The sequence below is a fragment of the Festucalex cinctus genome, chromosome 10, assembly GCF_051991245.1.
Source record: "Festucalex cinctus isolate MCC-2025b chromosome 10, RoL_Fcin_1.0, whole genome shotgun sequence".
Lineage (NCBI taxonomy): Eukaryota > Metazoa > Chordata > Actinopteri > Syngnathiformes > Syngnathidae > Festucalex > Festucalex cinctus.
The window spans coordinates 28,943,974-28,966,050 of record NC_135420.1 but is presented as its reverse complement, the minus strand read 5'-3'; the positions used below and the strand labels follow the sequence as shown (position 1 = coordinate 28,966,050).

At 39.4% G+C, this 22,077-nt stretch overlaps 3 protein-coding genes across 7 annotated transcripts in view; 1 reads left to right on the top strand and 2 right to left on the bottom strand.

Moving 5' to 3' along the window:
• Positions 1-277: 277 nt before the first annotated feature.
• Positions 278-4,178, bottom strand: LOC144027417 (GDP-L-fucose synthase-like). Its single transcript, XM_077534911.1, has 10 exons — positions 4,020-4,178; positions 3,448-3,600; positions 3,230-3,344; positions 3,019-3,147; positions 2,236-2,309; positions 2,005-2,138; positions 1,769-1,900; positions 1,290-1,369; positions 602-701; positions 278-518 (listed from the first exon to the last, which is right to left on the bottom strand). The coding sequence occupies exons 2-10, from the start codon at positions 3,579-3,581 to the stop codon at positions 463-465; spliced, it is 954 nt and encodes a 317-aa protein (XP_077391037.1). The 5' UTR covers positions 3,582-3,600; positions 4,020-4,178; the 3' UTR covers positions 278-462.
• Positions 4,179-4,420: 242 nt separating this feature from the next.
• Positions 4,421-8,310, bottom strand: serpinb1 (serpin peptidase inhibitor, clade B (ovalbumin), member 1). The gene is made up of 7 exons (XM_077534910.1): positions 7,967-8,310; positions 7,050-7,238; positions 6,757-6,894; positions 5,638-5,755; positions 5,405-5,547; positions 5,155-5,322; positions 4,421-4,860 (listed from the first exon to the last, which is right to left on the bottom strand). Exons 2-7 carry the CDS (start codon positions 7,215-7,217, stop codon positions 4,453-4,455), a joined length of 1,143 nt encoding a protein of 380 aa, XP_077391036.1. The 5' UTR covers positions 7,218-7,238; positions 7,967-8,310; the 3' UTR covers positions 4,421-4,452.
• Positions 7,837-22,077, top strand: part of mylk4b (myosin light chain kinase family, member 4b) — a 34,542-nt gene continuing 20,301 nt past the window's right edge. Inside the window, exons 1-5 of one of the 5 annotated variants that reach the window (XM_077534899.1) lie at positions 7,954-8,287; positions 9,221-9,313; positions 10,728-10,810; positions 11,876-12,003; positions 16,186-16,567. In XM_077534899.1, the coding sequence (XP_077391025.1) occupies positions 16,512-16,567 (56 nt within the window). In that variant the 5' untranslated portion in view covers positions 7,954-8,287; positions 9,221-9,313; positions 10,728-10,810; positions 11,876-12,003; positions 16,186-16,511. Of the gene's footprint in view, positions 7,887-7,953; positions 8,288-9,220; positions 9,314-10,727; positions 10,811-11,875; positions 16,568-22,077 lie in introns of those variants that run through there. The other 4 variants (XM_077534898.1, XM_077534897.1, XM_077534896.1 and 1 more) reach the window with 4 other exon arrangements.

Below are 22,077 nucleotides of genomic sequence, written 5' to 3'. Positions count from 1 at the left end.
AGGCCTGCTCGTTTATGGGGGGAATAATAATAATTGCAATTATTTTGGCAATAATTGAAATCACGATTATTCATTTTTGGCTACAAAACAAATATTACACATTTAAAAATGATAAGACCATTTTAAAAAAATTGAAACACTAATTTATGTACTTTTCTTTTCGAGCCAATCAAAATTTCTAACAATTTTATTTATGTTGGCAAAAACTAAGATGATTAATTTGTAACACAACAAAATGTTTAAATGTAAAAACCACAAACTATTAAGACAACTAAAATTCCTTGAAACACTAACAAAATTTATTAAATTCGTTACTTTAAAAATAAAAGTGCAAATGTATAAATGGAAACAAAAAAAAAAAAAAATTAGTACAGTATTTCGATTATTCTGATTTTGTAATTGTGGAGTGTAGGGCTTCTCCTCCATCCCACCAAATCAAAGATTTTGACGTCCACGCCGCTTTCACTTGCGAGCCGCGTCATAGTGCGCGACAAACCAGTCGCAGGTTTCCTTGAGCGCTGTAAGAAAAAAACAAAACAAAACAAAATGGAAGTCACTTGACGCCAAAATGTGCGAGAGAAAAATCTTCTGGTCGTCTGACCTTGTTCGAAGGGTGTGAAGCGGAAATCTGGCAGATAACCGCGCAGCTTTGCATTACTGGCCGTCTTTTTAAACTGCCCGTCGGATTTACTCTTGTCGAACTGCAGAGTGAGCGGTCAAGGAAATGCGAGTCAAAATAGTTTGGAAATGCGCTACATCTTCAAGATTTTTGTGGACCCGTTTCCAGAAATTAGCTTACAGAGTTATGTGCATAAAAATAACTTTGTCGAGAAATGTTGTAGCCTTAAAAAGTTGGGATGTAACGATATCCAAATGTCACGATATCATTATCATGATATTGTGGGGAGATTGGCGATACAAAAAAGGTCACGATATTTAAAAAAAAAAAAAATGCTCATACAAAAAAAATACACATTGTACTTTTCGAGAGAGAGAATTTTAAACGGAAGGGCCAAAACATGCCTTGTGAAAATCAAACTGCACTTAAAAAAAAAAAAAAAAAAAAAAAAAAAAAAAAACTAGCCACCAGAGGGTGGTAGAACTGCACAAATGGAAATTAACCTGACTTTTTTTTCTTTTTTTTAAACAGATGTGCTGCTTTAAATATTGTGACACGACGACGATATATTGTGGCAGTTTTAATATCACGTTATTGCCATTATCATTACATCCCCTTTAAAAATTGCTATTATGACAATTATAATCGCTTTGCATGTATGTTAGGATACAAGCACTTGACCTTTAAAGTGCAGCGCTTGCACAACTGCATCTGCCGCTTCCTTGATTGATACTTCGTCTTCCTCACCAACTGCGGGAAAACAAAACAATTGTATTTTATCAGCCATTTTTAAATTGAGTCCAATTTCAGTCACACTTGTAAGTCAATCTCATCTCGTTTTTTATTTAGACAACTGTAAATATAGCATTTTAGTCCAAGAAAAACAATTTTATTCATTTAGTTTGAGTCAACAAAAACTGTCAACAATTTAGTCTAGTTTTAGTCAAGGCGACCAATTTTCGCCCTGTTGATTTTGTTGTCATCAGATAATGCTGAACATTTTGTATGTCAAACTATTTTGCATAATGATTTTTCTCATCTTTTTGATGGAAAACTTGACACACAATTACTGTTGCTACAAGCTTGTAGGTTAACCAGCATGAGTTAGCGGCCGGATTAACATTATTGTTGGAACGTAATAGCCGTTACCGGAAAGGATGATGGGGTTGACCTCGGGATATTCCCTCAAAACCCAGATGAAGAGACGTGCCAAATCCAAAGAGTAGATGAACTGCCTTTTGGGAGCGCCGGAGCCCCAAACCACCAACTGCTTTCCTTCCTCTTAACCAGCCCAACAACAATGACACAAACACACGTACTGTTAGCTAGCATAGCTAGGACACCAAAAAGTCAACGACACAATGTTGAATGTGCACCTGGCTTACTTTTGGCAATGTAGGTTTTGTGGATGAGGCCCGGCAGCACGTGACCGTCTTCGATACTGAAGTTGTCATGGGGACCAAACACGTTGGTGGGGATCACGGCCGTGTAGCAGCGTGCGTGCTGCTGGAAGTAGGCCCTGTGCAACAACAGTGCGTTGATTTGAAAAAATTATTTGTTTTGTCCTTTTTAGTTCAGTAGATTTGCAGTTATGTCAACAAACCTGATCGCCTTACCGGTTATGGACATCTAACATTCTTTTTGCATAGGCGTAGCCGAAGTTGGACTCATGAGGTGGGCCGTTATGGATCTGCAATTAAAAAAAACAAAAAAAAACAAAACATATTTATTTTTAATAATCTCATTCATTGTTCAAGTGACACAATTTGCAAATGGCAACGTAAATAGAACAAAAAACATGAAAATTCTGATCTGAATCCGACCTATACGTGGATTGTAATTGGTGCATATTGGATATGAACCTAATGTGTGCGGTACGTAAAAAAACAAAATAGAAAAGCAGCTTCAGATGACATCGCTCCCATAGTGTTTTTTTTTTTTTTTTTTTAAATATTGCACAAGTAATACTTTTTTTTTTTTTTTTTTTTTTTTAAACTAATTTTTGCACTCTGAAAGAAACAGGAATGAAAATATCAATTTAACAGATGGAAAAAGCTGGTGTGCAGATGTTGGGGGGGGAGAAAAAAAAGGTTGCAATCTCAAAATAAGATTCACAGTATTCTAAAATATTAATAAATGAAATAAATTAAATTATTAAATGAAATGAATAGATTAAATTACTAAATGAAATTAATAAATTAAACAATACACTAAAAAAAAACTAAACATTTATTAAATAACTAAAACAAACCACCATGAAAACGAATTAAAATGAAATACATTTAAAAAACACAAAAAATAAAAACGAACTAAAATGAAAAATTCCAAAACTCTAATTTCCCTGTTTGTCTGATGTACTGAAAACAACTTGATTCCAAAAAAACACAAAGGCCACTTACCATGGTCTCATCAATGGGATATGTCGTCTTATCGGGAAATATGCAGGTGGACAGACAGGAAACGACCTTAACCACGCCCACTTCATGTGCGGCCTGCAGCACGTTGTCATTGATGTGGATGTTATTCCTCTGGGGGGGGGGGGGGGCAGACAACAGATGCTTGAGGTGATGAGCTTGATAATTCTCGTACCAAAACATTTTGTTTTTATACCCAAAAGTCCAAGTTGTGCTTCAAATTCTTGAAAAGCCCCCCCACCATGGCAGCCAGGTGGATAACATGAGTGGGCCGGTGTTTCCGGAACACGTCTTGTGTCTCTTTCATGCTCCTGGAAAGACCAAAAACGTGACACAAGAATAAAGACATTTTTTTTTACAGCAACCTTCCAATAATGAGCTTGAGTGTTTTTTTTTGTTTTTTTTTGTGCTCACGTGAGGTTGGCATCTTTGGAGGAGAGGAAGATCCACTCTTCTTCATCTTGGTGGTCTGCCCTTCTTTCCTCGTTGACCACATGCTGTATGGCCATCCCCACCAAGCCGGAGCCTCCGGTCACCAACACCCTCATCTGGCCATTGACAGCAATACTGCACAAACGCAATATGAAGCCAGAATGAGATAAACTACTTGTTCAATTTGTGTGATATCGAAAGAATTCAGTCGTCTCAATCTACAGGTGAGTAGCGTGATAAAAAGTTTTGACAGCCGGGCGATGGAACCAGTTAACAAAATGTTAAAATAATAATTGTAAGATATTTGAAAATGTAACGTGACTGAATTTATTCGAATGAATTGATGATCGTGTGCGATTCGGTTTTACGACACTCCAGTAAACTTTACGTAAAGTCGATGTTAGCTAGCACTTTAGCAAGGATCGATCTAACCGCATATATATTGTGTACTTCCGTGTAGAAACTCATATCGTTTAAAGTCTCTTCTACAAGAACGTGCTCAAAGTCTTCAACCTCTGAAATGGTGAATGGAAAAACTAGTAAATAAATACAACCGTCAGTCGAGCTCGGTGATTCAACAGCACAACACCAGTGCTAGTCACGTCTAAACATTACCGGCCCCGCCTTCAAAATAAAACGGAAGATGACGTTGCTGTCGCGGAAGTTAAAAGTTGGAGTACAGTTTGTACTTGTAATAAACTAAAAATTTGTTTGCATTAAATCAAACACAACTATGTACTTGTAATGGGCCTGGCGAATAGACTTAGACTTGACTTTATTGAATATGTCTACTTTGATCATTAACTTCCGTGTTTATCGCATCAACTTTGAATCCGGTTCCGGTTCGCGGCGTGTGTGGGTCGCGTCCCTAATACGTCGGTTGCGCGTTCCTGTCGACTGGTGGGGCCGGGTAGTGCTTCAGTGTCACAAAATGTAGAAAAAAGAAACACACGTCTTTCATTGCATTTTCATTTTTATTTGATTTCTCTACTGAGGAGAGGAGAACCTCCCGAGGAAAAGGAGCGAGTTGGACTTATTGTGCCTGATGAAGAAAAGGAAGGGATGGTCCGCGGTGAAGTGTTCTTCCCTCAGCATACAGAAGGCGACCATGCCGGCAGTGGCGGCGGCGGCCTCCGTGCCCTCCTCGTTGACCTCCACGAAGGCCTTGTGCGCCACGGTGGACAGAGAAAGTCCTCCCTCGCCGTTCATCCCGGAAAGGTCGGCCTTGGCCGCGCAAAACACGTCCGTCATGCCCAGTTGAGCCAGCGCCTCGTTCAGCTCGTACTCGTCCTCCAGTTTGAACTTCGGCAGGTGGACGAGGATTTCCGAGTGCACGTCCATGACGTCCCGGTTTGCCCACTCGGTAAGCTTTTCGTGCGTCAGCTCCTTCTCCAGCTACAAGAAAAATAATCAGCATATTACAGACTCGATGTTGGAGTTCAGAATACGAAGTAAGTCTGAAAAGACGAAAGAAAACTCCATCTGCTTTCGCATAGAAAAAAAGCCGACTTTCTTCAGCATAGTGAAAATGTGTTGTTGAAAAAAAGCTGCCAGTAACCTAAATTTGTTTTCTTACTGCTCCTGTGGACGTATGATGAAGATGATGATGATGATGATGATGAATACCTCCAAACTGTTTGAAGCTGCGAGAACTGCAATTTAGAGGAACTTGCCGTTCCGGTTGCGTACCTTCAGCAGCGGGTCGGTGCCATCATTTGGCTCCTCGGGAAGCAGGACGAGCATGCTGAGCTCGTCGTCGACGTACGGCAGCTCCAGGATCTGCAGACCCAGCTCGGGGACGTAGTTGTACGGCAGTTTCCTCCTCAAAAACATCATATTCACCGGCGCCGTCGCGTTCTGACAAACATCAAGCGCAGAGAATTTTTACACAAACTTCTCATTGCAGGAAAATTAAATCGACATGTTTTTTTTTTTGGACCTGGTTGACTTTGAAGGGCATCTCTTTGGTGTTTCCCGGATCGAAGCGATGCTTCCAGTCGCCTTTGAAGTAGATGGCGTTGACCAGAGCCAATCTGCTCATGGCGCTGACGGTTCCTGGCTTCAGAAGATCTTCAATCTTATCTGGGAGGAAGCAACGTATGCATTTGGCTGCATTCAGATTCATATATATATATATTTTTTTTTCTTTTTTCTATTTTTGCGAGGTCTTACTTTCTGTCTGCTGCGCCACCCAGCTGTTAATCTCCGCCCTGCAATCCTCCGGAGCGCCAATAAAATCGACGGTCTTCAGATCCGCGTGATAGTACTTCTGCGTGGCGTCAAGGAATTGCTGCAAATAAATAAGAGTTACAAATTTCAAGCCTGTATAAATTTTGGATTGCATTATTTCCAGAAGCCACGCCCCTTAACTCATTTGTTCCCAATAACGTAAATACGTTTTTTTTGTTTTGTTTTAAGTGTCACAAAGACATATTTATACGTTTTTGTTTTTAATGCTAGAGCATACAGAAGGCTTTGATGCATCCTCTTAACTGCAAAGAACGGTTGCAGAAATGGTAGTTATTACACAAACGGCCAGCAGGTGTCAGCAGAGCAAAGGAGATCAACCAGGGCCATGTAGAAAAAAACCTCAATGACTTACAATTTGAAATAGATTTTTGAAAACTGATGAAACTTTGCTCTCTTCTAATGCTAATTGCTGCAAAACGCAAACAGATAGAAACATACTTTTTTTTTTTTCCTGATGGAAGAAGAGACTTTAATCTTTCTTTTGGTAGCTTTCATGTTTTGATAGCAATAGAACACAATATTCTGTGGGTCTTGCAAAATCAGTCAAAATCCAGTAAAACAGCCGGGAGCGAACGGGATTGTGAAATGTGAAAATGGCAGCGAATAAATGAGTCAATTAACTCATTTGCTGCCAGCCATTTGAATTTTTTTTGACTTTTTGATTTTCACTGATTTTGCAATTCCCACAGAATATTGTGTTTTATTGCTATAAAAACATGGAACCCACCAAAAGAAAGATTTGCGTCTCTTCTTTAATCAGGAAAAAAAAGTTTATTTCTAGCTGAAATTAGCATTAGAATATAGCTAAGTTTCATTATTATTCACAAAACATCCTCTGCTGCCACCTGCTGGCCGTTTATTTGTAATAACTACCATTGCTTTAAGCGACCTCTTCAAGTCAGAAGCTGCATCAAAGCCTTCTGTATGCTCTCGCAAAACAAACAAACAAAAAGAAACAAATACGTTTTTGGGAGTAAAGGACAAAGTATTAAAAAACGTATTTATACGTTTTTGGGTTCGAATGTGTTAATTAAAACTCACAGGTAGGAATTGGGAAGTAGCTTCTCCATAAAGGCGATTGGCGAGTTTCAGGATATACGATGCAGACGGCGAATTGATGTCTGCGTTGAGAGTTTGGAAGTCTGCATGGACGCACTCACCAGATTTGAACGACAGGGCCTATAGGGAAGACATACAACAACATGGACTTTGGTTATTAATCATGTTTCATAGGTTGACATTTTCTTCATTTTATACAGATAGCTAGATACACATTTTCCTCAGACATGATGCCACCCATGTGAAACATGGAAGAAACCAAAATGGTTACTTACCTGTGCCATCTGTGTGGCGGTGTCCCCTTTGGCTCCCAGGTAGACCATTGCCAAAGCTGAGCTGATGCTGAACGGGGAGACGAAGATGTTTCCAGTGGGGTTCGTTCGGCTCAAGGTGCGCAGCAGCTCCAGCGCAAAACTTGTATTCGAGATGCTCAGGTCGGCCATTGTTGATGGTGACGTATTTCTCTGACAGTGAACAACAGATACATTTGCATAAAAACATAATATATTGCACAAAAGTTTAGACTGACTGTTGATGTTGTTTCAAACACGAATACGTGCATGTGTTATCAAGCACCTTGAAGGGAAACTATTACATTTAAATGTATTTTATAATCCTTGACGAAATAGCGATTTTAATTTGCTATGTTTGTATATAATGCCTGAGCTGTACGTTGGCTAAATCCCTCATTAACATGCTCTGACTGGGTGGTTGTTCTCCTTAATTTCTGACTTCAATTAGTTTAAAAAAGATTGGAATACATTTGATTGACACCATAGGTCAAACAATCACAACAAATTGTCTTGTACCGACGCTTTCTAACAGAGCTTGTAAACGGCCAATTCAATTCAAAATCAGTTTTGAAAAGTTGTTGTACTCGGCCAGATTAATTTCTCAGACAAGAGAAGATTGTGAGGAAAATATGTTTTTAAGTCCAGCACAAAACCTGCAATCAAAAACTGTTAGGCTACACTATATATTTTTTTTTATTTTTTTTTATTTAATTTTCAAAGTGGCAGATAAGCGCGTAAATCTGGAAACCGGAAACGGTCGCAGAAGGAGAAGCCAGTAGTTCGTTTTCAAGTAGGCTGTCGTGTGAAAAAGAACTTTCAGTACACGCAACACCGTCAAATTCTATATTACGTTATTTTTACTCTTTTATTTTTTATTTTATTTTGAATGGTCACGTTACCTGTTCATCCACTTCCTTCCAAACACCGCGACTCTGCTCACACGATCTGAGCGCGTGTAAAATAGAAAGCGAGATGTAAAAAGCAGACAAAGTTCCAGCGAAATCCCACAAACGGATCCAATCTGTCCAAAGGTGTGCTCGTGAGTTCAATTCACGCTCCCACCCGTGGGCCGTGGCTCATTTATACACAAAGTGCGTTTGCACTGCACTACTGCAGCGTTGTGGGTGGAACGCGTGATTGGGCGATAAGTCACACACTGTGTGACAATACAATACAAGCCATTTAGTGAAGAGGAACGGCACAAAGTCAACACGAGTGAGGTGAAATGTTCATTGCACACAAGGATCATTTGTTTTGTCATGCTAGCAGCGACGACGCTGTTTATTCTTTTTTTTTTTTTTTTTTTTTTTTTGAGACAAGCACACCCACCAAGCGTTGATAAAGATACATTACATTTACAGAATGTGTACACGTACAAAAGTACACAAACTTACATTCTGTACTTCAGTAGAAGTTTAAAGTAAAAGCAAAAAGTAGTGCAGGATGGAGGCTGGCTGGCTAGCTAGTTAGCTAGCTTAGGCTTTTTATGCTATCAAAACGTGTTTCTTTAGCTTTGTTAATGTTGTAAAATAGAAAAAATTAAATGCTAGTTAGCTGGCTTAGACTTTTTTTTATGCTATCAAAAACGTGTTTCTTTAGCTTTGTTAAGGTTGTAAAATAGCAAACAAAATGCTAGCTAGCTAGCTAGCTTAGGCTTTTTATGCTATCAAAAACGTGTTAGCAAACATTAAAAGCTAGCTAGCCTGTTTAGGCTTTTTATGCCATCAAAAACGTGTTTCTTTAGCTTTGTTAAGGTTGTAAAATAGCAAACAAAATGCTAGCTAGTTAGCTAGTTTAGGCCTTTTATGCTATCAAAACGTGTTTCTTTAGCTTTGTTAATGTAAAATAGCAAACATAAAATGCTAGCTAGCTTAGGATTTTTATGCTATCAAAAACGCTTTTCTTCAGCTTTTTTATTGTTATAAAATGGCAAACATAAAATGCTAGCTAACTAGCTATCTTAGGCTTTTTATGCTATCAAAACGTGTTTCTTTACCTTTGTTAATGTTGTAAAATAGCAAACATAAAATGCTAAAGGAGTTAATAGCAAAAATGCATCGTGTTTCCATAGCTTTGCTAATGTTTTAAAATAAACACAAATGCTAAAGAAGCACATAATAACAAAAATACATTTTGGTGTTTTTACCCCACAGATTACATGAAGATTTTTCATCTAACAACTTTCACATCCTCCATAATTGGAGCTGACAGCATCTGGAAAAAAGGGGGAAGGATGACAGTAAGTTGTAAGTAAGAAGTTTTCTGAAATAGAATTACTCAAGGAAAGTACAGATCCCTGAGAAATATACTAATTTTGCACGTCGTTACTTTCCACCACTGCATTTAGAGACAAAGACAACCATTTAAAGATGTGCAATTAATTGCATGTAATCTCAAAGTCGAGATTCCAATAGCTGAGTGATTTATTGACACAACATGTGAAAAGTATATCATTTTAGTAGCCAGGCTTGCAACGTTTGCCAGGAGAAGAGAACAGGTTCTTCTTTTCAGCCATGTCTTGTTTGGAAAGGTGTGTTTGGTGTGATTTACGGTGCAAATTCCAGCTCGTCTCCCTCACCATGCATGCTTACAGCTTAGCCTTGGCAACCGCGATAAACAGCTCTAATTTATGGTAACCTTTGGACCTCGGACGTCTGTTACATAAGCAGCATCGTGTAGCCTTGCAGGCTCACAAAGTCACCGGGAATGTTTACCTTGAAAGCTTTCCAAGAAGTAATATTCAACACATTTGGGCTTCTTTTGTTTATTGACAAATGCACTGTATATGTCTGTGCGTTTTCTAAATGAAGTTGAACTTCGCTTAGATCAAAGTGTAGCAATGGCTTGAGCCGGCAATCGTGTTCAAGAGACCCCGTTATCTGTCTCGCACGTCTCCGTTTTTGTAAACATTAACTGCGTGACACCCACAAGGAAACATTTCCAATTTGAGATGACGAATGTAGCTCACAAATTAGATAAACGAGTCATTTGAACAAAAAATGAATCCATTCTACGCTCAAGAAATGCAATTGGCTTTAACAGGAACGCCGTTTAAACGTTATTGACTGTGGACGGTTGGTGCACGACTGCGCAATACGTGTTTATTGATTGAGGACCAACTCCACATGTTCAACTTTCTAAAAACAAATATGCACATATTTTGAATTATTTAGGCGTGGCGGGATGGTGGTGCCCTAACAGCCTCGGATGACATTTACGGAGTGTGACAATACATCGAGATCGCAATAAATCGTGATACTTTGTCTCCCGAAAGATTATCAATACGTCTACGCAAGTATCGCGATATTTGTAGTTATTATTCACGCACTATAACGGCTCCATTGTTCATGACTTATCGAGCAATTACTTGGCGGGCCACTAGGGGGAGCGCCTCATAAGAGTGGCGGCGAAATGGACGAAAGTCTTCAGGCGAAGAAGACTCACCAGCTTACTTTTACGTGTGTAAGACATTTATCTGTTTAGAAAATGTCTATGAAAAAATGTACCTCTTCAATTTTAACATTTTAAAACATATTTTATGTTTCGACTTTTCGAAGCACACAATTCCTAAGGAATCAAATATTGATTTAATTGGATTTCATATAAAATTTTATTTATCCATCCATCCATCCATTTCCTTAACCGCTTCTTCCTCACAAGGGTCGCTGGGGTGCTGGAGCCTATCCCATCTGGCTTCGGGCAGTAGGCGGGGTACACCCTGAACTGGTCGCCAGCAAATCCAGGTAATTTTATTTACCCGTACTTATTTACTTTTTGTGTAACAATGTTACACAAAAAAAGTGTCAGTTTATGAAATAAAACAATTGACGATGTAACTGACTGACATGTTGCATGACGATAGTGTTTAAGAAAGACGCAAATTTGTTGACAGAAAAATACTCCGTGTGAAGAAGACACCAGTTTTAATATTGTGTTTCATTCATGGTACAAAAAGTAACTATTTTCTTATTGCAAAAAACAACAACATCACTTTATGTCTTGAGTGGTTTTATTGTAGATTATCGTGGATTTATTACCTGACCAACATATCGATAATCGCAGTATCGTCATATCGTGAGATAATCGTTATCCCGAGCCTTGTATCGCATATCGCATGATCGTATCGAGAGGTACCCCGAGGTTCCCACCCCTAACGTTGACATTATTTTATTTCACACAATGGGATAGCGTTATGTAAAAGTACTTTACATAGTGCAAAATTCCAGCAGTATTGTCCAACGGTCTTCCTGCTTAGCAACAATTCAGGAATGTAACCAGTAAAACCTGCTCTTGTGGTGGTTCCGGTCTTCTTGAAGTGACCACCCAGCCTGTTTGGTCCCGCTGCTGCAAAACAAAACTGCTGGCTATCTCCATTTGCAGCACCCATCGGGCGGGGGGCTGCGGTGGCGATGAAGGGCCCCCTAAGCGGGCACTTAGTCGACTTGTGCGTCAAATCTATTCTGGGTGTCCGATAACAGGTCTCGCTTTCTGTCTCCTCAAAGTTTGACTTGGTTCCCAACGCAAACATAATACTGGTTGGACGGCACGTTGTGTCGAGGGAGGCTCGCACTTAGCGTGCTGGCAAACGCACGGGGCGGCACCAGAAGCTCCCAACGTTACACTGCGGCAGTTCAGATGAGGATAAAAACATCAAATACACTTTTGCACCGAAGCGTATACTTTTATTATGTGTTGATCACCCTACATTAGTCCTTTACTGATGAAACCGACAACAAAATAAACACCTGGGATATGCTTTATTATATATATAATTTTTTTGAGAGCTCAGTATTGTTCATTCACCACAGGATACTTCAAAGTCTCGCCAGAGTCGTGAAGTTCAGAAGGTCAGGAGACCAGAGGAAGGATCAAAGGAAAGGAAGATGAATGCGAAATGAAATCCAGCACCAACCAGACAACCACCTGCCAACCACAGGTATACAAAACCACAATTTTTCACCAAACCCCAGAAACCACTACATTCCAGCAGTTTAGGGAGATCTCAAGAGACCAGAGAAAAACTAAAGGAAGGAAGGACCTTGTCCAAACACTCGAGTCGCATTTTTGACTGTTTCAATTTGACAGTCATCTGCATAACATAATGGAATGAGACATTGTATCCACGGAGGATAGAAGATACAGTGAAAAAATAGTCAAGGGCCTAGAATCGACTCTTGAGGTACTCCACTAGAAATTGTTGCTGAGGAGTTCCTTACAGACTTGTTTTTAAAGTTCTAGTCCAACCATAATCATTAACAAAATCATATGTTTCCTTAATAATAATTGCAACAATGTACCTTTAGCTCATACAGTGTGCAATTTACGTTATCATAAAGTCTTTGCTAACCAAGAATAGAATGTCAGCGCACTTCTCGTTTCGGAATGTTCACAGTAGTTGACAGGAAGAGGGCGGCTCCCTTATCTACTTTTTATGAGTGTGAGATAACATTGTACTATGAGGTATGGTTGCGTTTGCTTGTGCAATCTTTTTTTTTTTTAATGTTATCATTAACTTTGCCATGCAAGACATGCTCCTGCAAACAGTTTTTCTGCTGTGGGAAAAACGGTGGTTGACGGTATGCGAGCGGCTTCTCCTGGTGGCCAAATTACAAAACAAATATAAAAGGGCTTTATCCCCTCTAAAGCCGGCCCACAGAGCTGAGGCAGCTGCGACATGAGAGGCCACGGAGGGGGAACGTTGGTCTCAATAAGGTGCTGTTGTGGAAAAAATGCAAAGGAAAATAAACAGAATGACATGCGAGGAGCAAATTGTTCCACAACAATGAAGGCGATCGGTGCAAAGCCGAGATTTAGCGGCTTGCCTGTACTAGAAATGAGCCACGCCCAACCATCAACTGTCCTTCAAAGTACGAGTACTTGGACGAAGTAATCGTTTACGGTCTTACATTGCCTTTACTTTGAAGCGTCTATCCGAAACCGCTGTTGAACTCTTGTCCACGACTCGTTCTTGTCAAATTAAGACACAAGTGAAATCAATGCAAACCGAATTTTATGCAAAAAGTCAAAACATTGATTGTCCAAAAACCGCTGCTGCAGACAACTTGGAAGATTCAAGTGAAATCGGTTTTATCTTAGCACCCTTGCCAGTTCTTAAAAATAGATCAATTTCGTCAACACACATTTGTCACATTTGACTAAAACTAGACGAGACTAAAACCCTGAGTAATAAATAACTGGGACTAAATCAGTAAGCGTTTGCGTCGACTTTATGAAGATGAGACAAACATACTTCACTTCATAAAAACTGGACACAAATCTATGGATATTTTAGTTTATGAACAAAAACGAGACAAAAATATGTTTTTGTAAGAATCTTGTCTCTCTGCTAATCTGTCACGGTGACTAATCTGTCATGTGACACACGGTGACACGCCCCCTTATCAATTTGCAGCTAGCGAGTGCAACGTGCACAAACACGTGGGTCATTGAATGAATTCACGTGTTTGGGTTAAAAACAAAAAAGTAAATTATAGTTCTAACGTAACATTAATCCAACAGCGATAACATTCCAACAATAATGTTAATCCGACCGCTAACTAATGCTGGTTAACTTACTAGCGTGTAGCATGGTGCCATAGTAGCCACTGATATACTGTAATTGCGCGTCAAGTTGTTTTTCATCAAAAAGAGGAGAGAAAATTTTATGTGAAATCGTTTTAGATCCAAAATGTTCAACATTATATGCTGACAAAAAAATAGACAAGCGTATAAGATGATTGTCCCTACTAAAACTAGACTAAAACGGGTTTTTGTTGACTGAAACTAGACACATGAAATTACATTTTTTTTGGACTAAAATAAAGACTAAAATGCTAGATTTATAGTCGACTAAAAATGGACTAAATAAAAATGGGACGAGGTTGACTATGTTAACAAGCGTGATTGAAACTAGACTTAAAACTGAGACGAAAAATGGCTGATAAAATGAACACTTGACGATTCTGTGGAAACAGAGAAAAGCCCGAATTTTTTCAACCAGTCACTAAACTGATTTATTTACCTCGTCAACATTCTGAAGCTGTTATTAAACATGATAGTTCAATAAGATTTCGAGACGTGATAATATCCCATCACCAGGGTTGAAGAATCCGGGTCCAGACAGTAAAAAAAAAAAACGACCACAGATCGGCTTTAGGCAGCTAAATGAGCTTGTCTCCACCTTTTGAGTCAAATCACCCGTGTCGAAAACCAAACCGTTTCAGGGTACTTACTTTCTGAACATGGCTTCCCTATCAGTCATACATTTGAGGTCAAGGCAAACACGATTCAGCTCGCTGAGGGAAACGAGCGCAGTGGTCAGCTGGTGCGTCCGTCCAACGCAGCTGTGACCTTCTTCAAATCGGGATCACCTCGGAATCCGTCATTCTGATTGATATTCCAGGTAAGATTAATTAAGTGCGCCCGGCCCCCCCGAAAATCACAGGACAGCATCGGAAAGGTGACAAAACTAAACCAAAAATCAAACAAACAAACAAACAAAAAAGATAAGGTGACAAAGTCCTGGCGCCTAAACAGGCCACCATTTGCCTGTGCTGGAAAATAAAAAAGAGCAGAAGCTAAAGATAGCAAATGTGGAACATGAACATTTGGCCCAGGCAGGGCGACGCTGTGGGGAGGATGTAAAGCACTTTTAAACCCAATCGCAACAGACTTCATTCCAGCCAATTAGTACATCCAACACATTGTAAGGACAGAAGGCGACAGAGGATTGCCCCACTTCGCCCCACTTTGCCTTTGACCAGGAAAACACACCGCCGTCATTCATTGAACAAATCCTTTCACCTATAGTTGTGGGAATGCTTAAGGCATTCCTACGTTATTCGGCGTTTTATTCTTCACACTTTTTTGCCCTGTAATAACTTGCTTCAACAATTCACGCCATCATTGGGTCTGATTTCACAGTACTTACAGTATTCGCACAATTTAATGTTAAATAGCAACTTTTCCCCATTCATTTTCAATAGGACTGACATGGAACTTTTTCTAAGTCCGACTGTACATTGCAAATGTATCCATGGCAATTATTGTGTTTACATGCATACCAACTATCTTAGTTCCACATCTCCATCTAAATGAATGGCGGGTACTGCATGCCTAGGTGGCACTATTTTGTTAATTTTATTAGATTTTTTTTGCGTTTTTCCAATGGATATCATTAGTTCCGTTTTCCATCTAAATGAATGGATATACTTTAACATATAAATAGGCCGTTAACCATGATTTTCAACAAGCCAAGTTACCTCACATGTTATAAATACTTGCATAGCGTTAAGAGACATGCAAGTGTGTTGGTTCTAATCTCACTTGGGAAATATTTTTATTAGCATTCAGCTTTCAGCATTCCCATGGAATTTCTGCAGAAATTTCACTTGGTCTACTTTCCAGTGAGTTTCTGGAACCTTTCATGCAAACACATCTGAAAGATTAGAACGAGACACTAAAAAAGTCAAGTCAAGTAACTTTCAGATGCTTGTTTCTTGTTTGAGAAGAAAATTTCACCTCTTTCCTGTGTGCATTCCATGAGTCATTGTTGGTCTTGAACCAATGCCAAAGGCCACTTTTGCGAAATTCAATTCTGGTTCGAGAAATGTACCAAAACAACTGATTTCCTGTTACTTCAGGATCAGGCGATTGCTTCTTCCAAAAGTGAGATTTGAGTCTCAAGATAGTTAGACTTAGACTTAGACTTGACTTTAATGATCCCTTTGGGTTTGGCTCCCTCTGGGAAATTTACATGTCCAGCAGCAATCAGAACAGATAATAAAAGAGAAAATAATTCAGTCAATCAATCAATAAGGTTATTACACCAGAGATTGAATTAATAATAAAAATAAAAGAAATTCAATCAATCAATAAATAAGGTTATTACACCAGAGATTGAATTAATAATAATAATAATGATAATAATAAAAATAAAATAAAAATAGTTGATATGAAGAGTGAATACAGAAGCCGAGATAAAGCGCGAAACTCAAGACTGGCTTTCTAAAAAAACAAAAAAAAAACAAAGTGACTCTTGATTTCCAGTCTTAAGTTGCCCCAAGCCCCTCGGTGTACATATGGCGGGACCCCTCCCATTCTGTCATCTCTTGTCTAGCTGCTGTGGCATTAAAAGATTCCCTGGAACGCTTCCTCTGCTCTCTGCCTGCTTTGGGGTCCCCAGACCCACGAGTAGACTGCCCCCTCCCACCCTCCCTCCCTTCACCTGTCCTCTCATCCACCACACACAAACCCAACCCACACAACGCTTACCCCGGGACATCTGCGGCTCCCACCGCAGTGGCACAATCAAGTCGACTTTGGGATTGAACTTTCTTCTCGGATCACATTGGAACAAACTTCCCAACGCTTGAATCGTAGCAACCCAAAGAAAATATTTCCTGGGGAGCGAGAGAGAGAGCCTCCATCACACCCGCGAGGAGCATGGGAGGAAACGAGAAGAAGATTTTGGTGATCGCCAATGTTCCCAGCTATGAAGGGTGAGTTGCTTTTTTTTTTTTTTCTTTTTCTTTTTTTTTTTTTTTAAAGCTGCAGAAAATTATTGTGTACATGTGATTGGTTGGAATTTTGTTGTTGTCCCCAGCAGTAATAGTTTTTACATTGAATGCGCACCGGCACAAAGACCGTGTTTTGAATTCTAGCACCTTTTTGCCCGACGGATTAGTTACATGCACTGCAAGGTGCAACATATCAAGCCCATTCAGCACACTTTTTAATCCTCACATTAATGACACCTACTCACCAAGTCGGCTGGAGAGTTTTCTGGATTCAGTTCTTGACATTATTTTTGGGACAAGATTCAAAGTTTTCGAGAGCACAAAAAAAAAACGTGCGCCTCTATTTATTTGCCGTGCACTAAAATAAGATCTTGGCTTTGTTCTTGACGACATGGAAAAGCGCACTCGAGTGGAAGTTCTCCAGTTACACCAGCTTGCAGACGCGTGAAGGACTGGAGCGGCTGCGGACGCGGAAAATGTCACTCGAGGCGCAAATTCGTGCAGTCGGTCAATTCGTTCCCGTGAAGTTTCGGGTTTTCTCGACACGACGGCAATTTGGCCACGTCGTAACTGAAACGACGTCGGCGGATTTGGCACGAATACTGCTGAGAGCAACGGCGATGACACGCTGATCGGTGCTTGGCTGGAACGGGCTGTCTAATTAGGGAACTAATGACAAGTTGAGGCATTCTTGCCAATAACTTGCTGTAATCGTATCAGCCGGGCAACATGTTTATTTTTACGACTATTAATTAAGTGGCTGATGAACCCTCGTTATTGTCGACGTTTTGTCGCACGGAAAGGTTCGACATATTTGTCCTTTTCTTGGGTTGCATTTCCGAATGCGCGTTTCTTATTTTTCTTCTCCAATCCGAGTGGCAGCGTACAGTTGAGCGATGATGCCGTGTTCTATTCTGTCCGCGCAGGCGTGCTCAGCCGCATTCCCGACGGTTTAAAGGCTTTGAGAGCTGTTTCCATGCAACTTCAAAACAACGACATCAGACCTGCCTGCACACTCAAAAAAAAAAAAAAAAAAAAAAAAAAAAAAAGCCCACAGAGGGAAGGAATAGACCGCCGGTCCAATTTCCTTTTCTTTGCAAATAATCATTTTAACAGAGTTATTAGCCCTTAGATTGCTTACACACTTTAGCGAGGATTTTATAGCATACGTTAGTGGATGTGAGTACATGTGTTTATTTTCATTTTCGTTTTAGTCGTTGATGAAATTGTTAGTCAATTTTAGTTATCCTTATAGTCTCAATCAATGGCTTCTATGTTTTAGTTTTTGTTGAACTCATTTGCTCCCAATAACGTATAAATACTTTTTTAAAATTGTTTTAAGTGTCCCAAAGACGTATTTATACGTTTTTTTTGTTTTTTTGTTTGTTTTTTTTATGCTAGAGCATACAGAAGGCTTTGATGCAGCCTCTCAACTGCAAAGAACGGTTGCAGAAATGGTAGTTATTACACAAACGGCCAGCAGGTGGCAGCAGAACAAAGGAGATCAATCAGGGCCATGTTGGAAAAAAAAAGCTCAATTACTCACAATTCTAAATAGATTTGTAAAAAATGATGAAACTTAGCTATATTCTAATGCTAATTGCTGCACAACAGAAACAGATAGATAGAAATATAATTTTTTTTCCTGGTGAAAGAAGAGATTTTAATCTTTCTTTTGATAGGTTCCTTGCTTTTATAGCAATAGAACACAATATTCTGTGGGCCTTGCAAAATCAGTCAAAATCCAGTAAAACAGCCGGGAAAGAACGGGATTGCTTCTGTGAAAAAGGCTGGGAGTGAAAATTAATTTAAAAAAAAATGTTTTTGACAAAAATTGTGATGAAAATTTTTCGCCCATAATACTCCATTCATGTAACGTACTGGACTGGAGGTTTGGTTGCGAACGTTTGGCTTTTTTTTTTTTGTAAAAAAGGGTCATGGCCCCCTTCCTAATTTGCATTCATATCTGGGGAACTACTGGATCAATCTTCACAAAACAGGTTTTCTGGACAGAGAATTCCAACAGGGAATGTGGCCCCTTTTTTGCCCAAAATGTCCAAATTCAGCAGGCCGTAGCTCCCAAACCCCTCCTCCGATTGACCTGAAATTTGAGATTTTTTGTTGTGCCGTCATTATCAACAAGTGCACCAAGTTTCACTCAAATCCAAATCTGCTTGCCGAAACCCACTGTCTGAAAATGGCACAGAGCGACCCACGGGCTATTCACAGACGGTCTCATACAAAACAATGGTATTGCGTCACGGCTTGTTTTAAAGCAACCGACTGCGACGAGTCGATGAAAAGCTGCCGATCGAGCTCGAATGTCCGTCTTGCCTGACGACAAGCCCGGCGGCGGCACTTGTTTGACTGATGGAGTGTTTCCATATGTGGCGATAGCATGGCCCATACCTCCGCCTCATGTGCGCCGGCGTACCAAAAATAAAGCACTTTAAAGTGACTTGACCTGGGAGCAGCCATACTGCTTGGTGCATTTGGGCTTTCGGGAGCTCTTGTCCGTCTCAACGCCACCCGACGCTTTGAGAAGGTATGCGGCGTGCGTGGGATTCTTGAAATGTAAAGTCAAAACGTTCAAAAAGTTGAAGGCATTTCTTTGGTGGTACTGTCGACAGCTGATTTATATTTGTTCAAAGGCACTTCTTTAACATGACGACTCAATTTATAACAGTTGAAGTCCTTTTACCTCATTTGCTCCCAAAAACGTTTCTATTTTATTGTATTCTATTTTAAATGTTGTGTATCCCAAAGACGTATTTATACGTTTTTTGTTTTTTGTGTGTGTGTTTTTTTTTAATGCTAGAGCATACAGAAGGCTTTGATGCAGCCTCTCAACTGCAGAAAACGGATGACGCAATGGTAGTAGTTACAAAAACAGCCAGCAGTTGGCAGCAGAGTATAAGAGATCAACCATGTTGAAAACAATATGATTACCACACAGTTCTAAACACATTTGGGAATAATGATGAAGTGTTGCTATATTCTAATGCTAATTGCTGCAAAATTGAAAAAGATAGAAATATACTTGACTTGAATCTTTCTTTTGGTAGGTTCCATGTTTTTTTTATACTAATGGAACACAATATTGTGTGGGCCTTGCAAAATCAGTCAAAATGCAGTAAAACAGCCGGAAGGGGGTTACTTCAGTCAAAATGGCTGCCAGTCAATGAGTTAAAGTTGAAGTTGTCAGCTTTCATTTCAGTGGAGAAGAGTGATTTAGATGAGTACATGCACCATTTTTTTTTTTTGCAATACTTGCAGTTTTGTAGGTATCTGGACAAAATTACACATTTGGGATTTTTGTTCTTTTTGGTTAATTTTGCTAAAATCTTGCTAATACCTGCTGTGTGCTTTTAATAGAAAGGAATACAGCAGAAGACACAGACTAGCTTGTATGTTTGTGTTTACTTACACTTGTGTCTCCACTTTTTTTTGGAATCCGGGTCGTAAATCATCAAAGTTAAAGAGCCGCCGCTAGCTCGGCGCGACACCAGCTGTCTCACTTCAGGCCACCCTTTTGGTTTTAAGAGTTGAAATCCGACCCCGAGAAATCCCCCCCCGGAGATGGAGGACAGCCCCTGGCTTGCCGCAGACCGTCTGCAACAGTCACTCACGCACGCACACTGTTTTGAAACTACACACGGCCTAATTGTAAAGCGCAGCCAGGACATGTACATTCTGGGGGGGGGGGGGGGCTAAAAATATCCTGCGTAATCTTACATGACCCCCCCGGAGGCTCAACAGGTAGAGCAGAGAAAGCCAGCTGTCTCATGCGGGCGTCAGGCTGGATTTCCATTTCTCATCAGAGGTCCCTTTTAGATGCGCTCGCTGCTCCCCACCGGCGGAATGCGCCCGAGCGTTTGGCCGGCGCACGGTCCAGATGACCAAGAGATAAAGATTTTTGCTCTAATCCGTTGACATGGTGGCGCTGAGGCTCAAGTATGCAATCGTACATACGAGTCATTCGAAATGCCAGTTCTCATCAAGCGTGCTAAAGTTGATTATTCTTTTTGTTTTGTTTTGCTCTTGCTATTCTTAGCTTATCATTTTCTGAATATTAGAAGAAGATGGCAATGGCGTCGTGTAAAAAAAAAAAAAAAAAAAAAGTTAATTTCATTGCCGATACGGATGCAGATTATTGGTAGTTAACTCATTCGCTCCCAGCTGTTTTACTGGATTTTGACTGATTTTGCAAGGCCCACAGAATATTGTGTTCCATTGCTATCAAAACATGGAACCCATCAAAAGAAAGATTAAAGTCTCTTCTTTCATCAGGGAAAAAAAGTATATTTCTATCAATTTCTGTTTTGCAGCAATTAGCATTAGAATATAGCTAAGTTTCATCATTTTTCATAACTCTATTTAGAATCTTGAGTAATTGAGCTTTTTTTTCCAACATGGCCCTGGTTGATCTCTTATACTCTGCTGCCACCTGCTGGCCGTTTGTGTAATAACTACCATTTCTGCAACCGTTCTTTGCAGTTGAGAGGCTGCATCAAAGCCTTCTGTATGCTCTAGCAAAAAAACAAAAAACGTATAAATACGTCTTTGGGACACTAAAATATATAAAATAAAAATATATTTATACGTGTTTGTGAGCAAATGAGTTAAGGATGCAGTGGTAACTGATATTTGGATCCGATATTCACTTTCACTAAAAAGGAAAATATTGATATCAAAATAATTTTAAAAAATACTACAATTCTTAACATTTTTTAAAAATGTTACTTTTCTGATTTGCAACAGTCAAGGTTATTTTAGTTAACTAAATCTAACAAAAAAACTAAAACTAAAATTCAAAAAACCATTTCTAATAAAAAATGAAAACAAAAGTTCTTTTGTAAAAAAAAAAGAAAAACTGAAACTACATTTTATGTTTTCAAAACTAACTATAATTATTGCACAAATGTCCATTGTTTTTGTGTTTGGTAATTAATTTAATCCATGAGCCTTTGGGGATGATTTTAATTGTGATTTTAAGTCGATTTATTTTGACATTAACCGGAAAAAGGATAGTTTGAAAGTGTGTCACACAGAAGTGACGTCATCTAGCAGCGGCCAATAGAAAAGCATCTTCAGATGATGTCACTCGCATGCTCTTTTTTGAATATTGCGTTACGTTAAAAAAACTAAACTAAACTAAAACTAATACTGAAACTAACTAAAACTAAACTAAAACCGAACTGAAAATTCCCAAACTATAATAACCCTGTAGACAATACACATTTTTGTTTTAATATTCTAAGATAAAAAATTGAAGGGAACTCCCACGGTCTTCATTGTCTTCAAAATGTTAAATTTTCACTTATCTTAGTTTTCAATTTCGAACCAAATATAGAAGGAGCGCAGAGTTTCCAGGGTCGACATCATCTCTTATAAAGTTCACTGAAATTTAAGTTAACAAGATTTTAATGCATCCATTGTCGGTTAAGAGTTTAAAAAAAGGCAGATTTTGATATTTGTCAAGAAGCTGCATA

What these genes read in the sequence shown, in the direction of transcription:
- LOC144027417 (XM_077534911.1), bottom strand. Translation starts at nt 3,581, where the DNA reads ATGAGGGTGTTGGTGACCGGAGGCTCCGGCTTGGTGGGGATGGCCATA. An exon ending in ATCCCATTGATGAGACCATG is followed by an intron (nt 2,310 to 3,018) that starts GTAAGTGGCCTT and finishes TTTTAATTGCAG; the next exon opens with ATCCATAACGGCCCACCTCA. An exon ending in CAAAACCTACATTGCCAAAA is followed by an intron (nt 1,901 to 2,004) that starts GTAAGCCAGGTG and finishes GGGCTGGTTAAG; the next exon opens with AGGAAGGAAAGCAGTTGGTG.
- serpinb1 (XM_077534910.1), bottom strand. Translation starts at nt 7,217, where the DNA reads ATGGCCGACCTGAGCATCTCGAATACAAGTTTTGCGCTGGAGCTGCTG. An exon ending in CCGCCACACAGATGGCACAG is followed by an intron (nt 6,895 to 7,049) that starts GTAAGTAACCAT and finishes TCTTCCCTATAG; the next exon opens with GCCCTGTCGTTCAAATCTGG. An exon ending in GCACCGACCCGCTGCTGAAG is followed by an intron (nt 4,861 to 5,154) that starts GTACGCAACCGG and finishes TTTTTCTTGTAG; the next exon opens with CTGGAGAAGGAGCTGACGCA.